This window comes from Plasmodium gaboni, chromosome 4 (genome assembly GCF_001602025.1).
Source record: "Plasmodium gaboni strain SY75 chromosome 4, whole genome shotgun sequence".
Lineage (NCBI taxonomy): Eukaryota > Apicomplexa > Aconoidasida > Haemosporida > Plasmodiidae > Plasmodium > Plasmodium gaboni.
This window is the reverse complement of record NC_031484.1, coordinates 87,190-89,689: the sequence shown is the minus strand read 5'-3', so window position 1 is coordinate 89,689 and position 2,500 is coordinate 87,190. Positions and strand designations below refer to the sequence as shown.

Below are 2,500 nucleotides of genomic sequence, written 5' to 3'. Positions count from 1 at the left end.
AAGGATAAAAATAGAAAGAAAGAACTCAAAAAGAACAAAAAGGTAACGAGTGATGAAAATGTGAAGAATGAAGAATATGAAGAGGAAGAGGATGAAAATGAGCAGAATGAAGATGAGCAGGATGAAGATGAGGAAGATGAAGAGGATGAAGATGAGGAAGATGAAGAGGATGAAGATGAAGAGGATGAAGATGAAGAGGATGAAGATGAGGAAGAAGAAGATGAGGAAGAAGAAGATGAGGAAGATGAGGAAGATGAAGATGAGGAAGATGAAGATGAGGAAGATGAAGAGGATGAAGATGAGGACGAAGATGAAGAGGATGAAGATGAGGAAGAAAATGATGATGAGGAAGAAAATAATGATGAGGAAGAAAATAATGATGAAGAAGAAAATGTTGATAACGAAGAAAATGATGATAACGAAAAAAACGATGAAGAAGAAAATGACGACGACGAAGAAAATGACGATAAAGAAGAAAATGACGATGAGGAAGAAAATGACGATGAGGAAGAAAATGACGGCGACGAAGATAATGACGACGACGAAGATAATGACGATGAAGAAGAAAATGACGACGACGAAGATAATGATGATAATGAAGAAAATGATGATAATGAAGATGTTAATGAAATTAATATTGAAAAAAATAAAAAATCAGCTCGTAAATCTGTGCATTTAAAAGAAACCCCAAACGATGAAAATGATGAAGAAAATTTAGATGAAGACGAAAATGTGGATAAAGAAAAAAGTGATGAAAATAAGAGTGAAAAGAGGTAATTTTAAATTATTAAAAGAATATGCATATATATATATATATATATATATTTTTTTTTTTTTTTTTTTTTTTTCAGCGATAACGAAAGTGTTGCAAGTGAAGCAAGCGATATAAAAAAAAACGATCGTCTATTCGCTTCTATGGTAATAATAATAAATAAAAATTGAGTAATTATAAATTTATTATATATATGTGTGTATAAAATGTTCTATTTTTTTTTATTTTTATTTATTTTTTTTTTTTGGTAGAATGATTATAATTCACCCAATAAATTATTCAGTGAACAAATGGGTAAGCTGAATATTTTTGGAAACGTTAGTATTGATATAGAGAAATTAAGAAAAAGTTTGAATAAAAATAAAGGAAAAGTTGATGAAAAGAAGGAAGTGAAAATGACTGAAACGGAGAATGCTTTTGGTAAGTATTAAGAGCATATAAAATGTTCAACGAACTATATATATATATATATTTTATTTATTATTCTATACGCGCATATTTTTATAATATATTCTTTTATTTTTTCCCCTTATACATTTATATATATACACACGTTTTGATTAATTTATATTTAATTAGAAAATGAAGAGATATTATATTCTGAGAATAGCATAAAAATAAGCAAGTTTATAAAAAAGAATGAAAAGTATGACTGGTCAGGTTATTTACCAGTGAAAATTCAAATAATGAAAAATACAGAAAATAAAAAATTTAGAATTTTATGTTTTCAAAAAGGTAGTGGTAGATTGTTTTTAAATACGGATATTTTTGATGGATTCAAAATTATACCATCCAAAAATTTGTCGGCATTATTTTCTGGAAGAGATATATGTAAAATAAAAAAAAAAAAAAAAAAAATATACATATATTTATATATATATATATATATATATTTATTTATTTATATGTATATTATATATATATTTTTATTTATATACATATTTTTTTTTATATATATATTTTTTTTTATTTATAACTTTTTTTTTATTTATATTTATTTTTTAGGTGATGAGAAAAAACTCAACCAGTATATAGTCACCTTTATAAGCAGTAGCTCAAGGGATGAATTTGTTAATAAAATTAAAAATATTACAAAGAAGGATGAAAATTAAGAATTAAAAAAAAAAGAAAAGAATACGTTCCTTTTTTTTTTTTTTTTTTTTTTTTTTTTTTTTTTTTTTTTTTTTTTTTTTTTTTTTTTTTTTTTTTTTTTTTTTTTTTTTTTTTTTTTTTTTTTTTTTTTTTTTTTTTTTTTTTTATAAAAAAATAATTTTTTTTTTTTTATTTTTTTTTTTTTTTTTTTTTTAAATATATATAATAATATATTATATATATATATATATATATATATATATATATATATATGTATATATATATATATTAGGTAATATAAATAATTATTCTTTTTAGTTATATAAATATACATATGTATGTATGTATGTATTTTTTTTTTTTTTTTTTCTTTATATATTATTCATATGTTTTATATTTTTTGTGAATTAATTTTTAAACATTTTGAAAAATTTTAAGTGTAAATAACTTCCTACAAAAATATTTTAATTATTTAAGGTGAAATGAATTTCTTTTTTTTCTTTATTATTAATCATATCTTCTGTATATTTTTCTACAGAGTAATTTTCATTTTTTAAAAAAAATATCTCATCCTTTAAATCTTCATTTATTAGTTTATCCTCAAAATATTCATCTTTTTTTTTTAATTGATTCGAT

General features: G+C 21.4%; 1 protein-coding gene across 1 annotated transcript in view; it reads left to right on the top strand.

The window, feature by feature from the left end:
- The window catches only part of PGSY75_0404300 (hypothetical protein), a gene marked incomplete at both ends in the record, with an annotated part of 2,764 nt that extends 880 nt beyond the window's left edge, over positions 1 to 1,884 (top strand). The window contains 5 exons of the mRNA XM_018784108.1: positions 1 to 773; positions 852 to 918; positions 1,024 to 1,192; positions 1,376 to 1,603; positions 1,778 to 1,884. The exon at positions 1 to 773 is cut by the window's left edge and continues 200 nt beyond it. Of these exons, the coding sequence (XP_018643270.1) occupies positions 1 to 773; positions 852 to 918; positions 1,024 to 1,192; positions 1,376 to 1,603; positions 1,778 to 1,884 (1,344 nt within the window). The remainder of the gene's footprint in view (positions 774 to 851; positions 919 to 1,023; positions 1,193 to 1,375; positions 1,604 to 1,777) is intronic.
- Between the last annotated feature and the right edge of the window lie 616 nt (positions 1,885 to 2,500).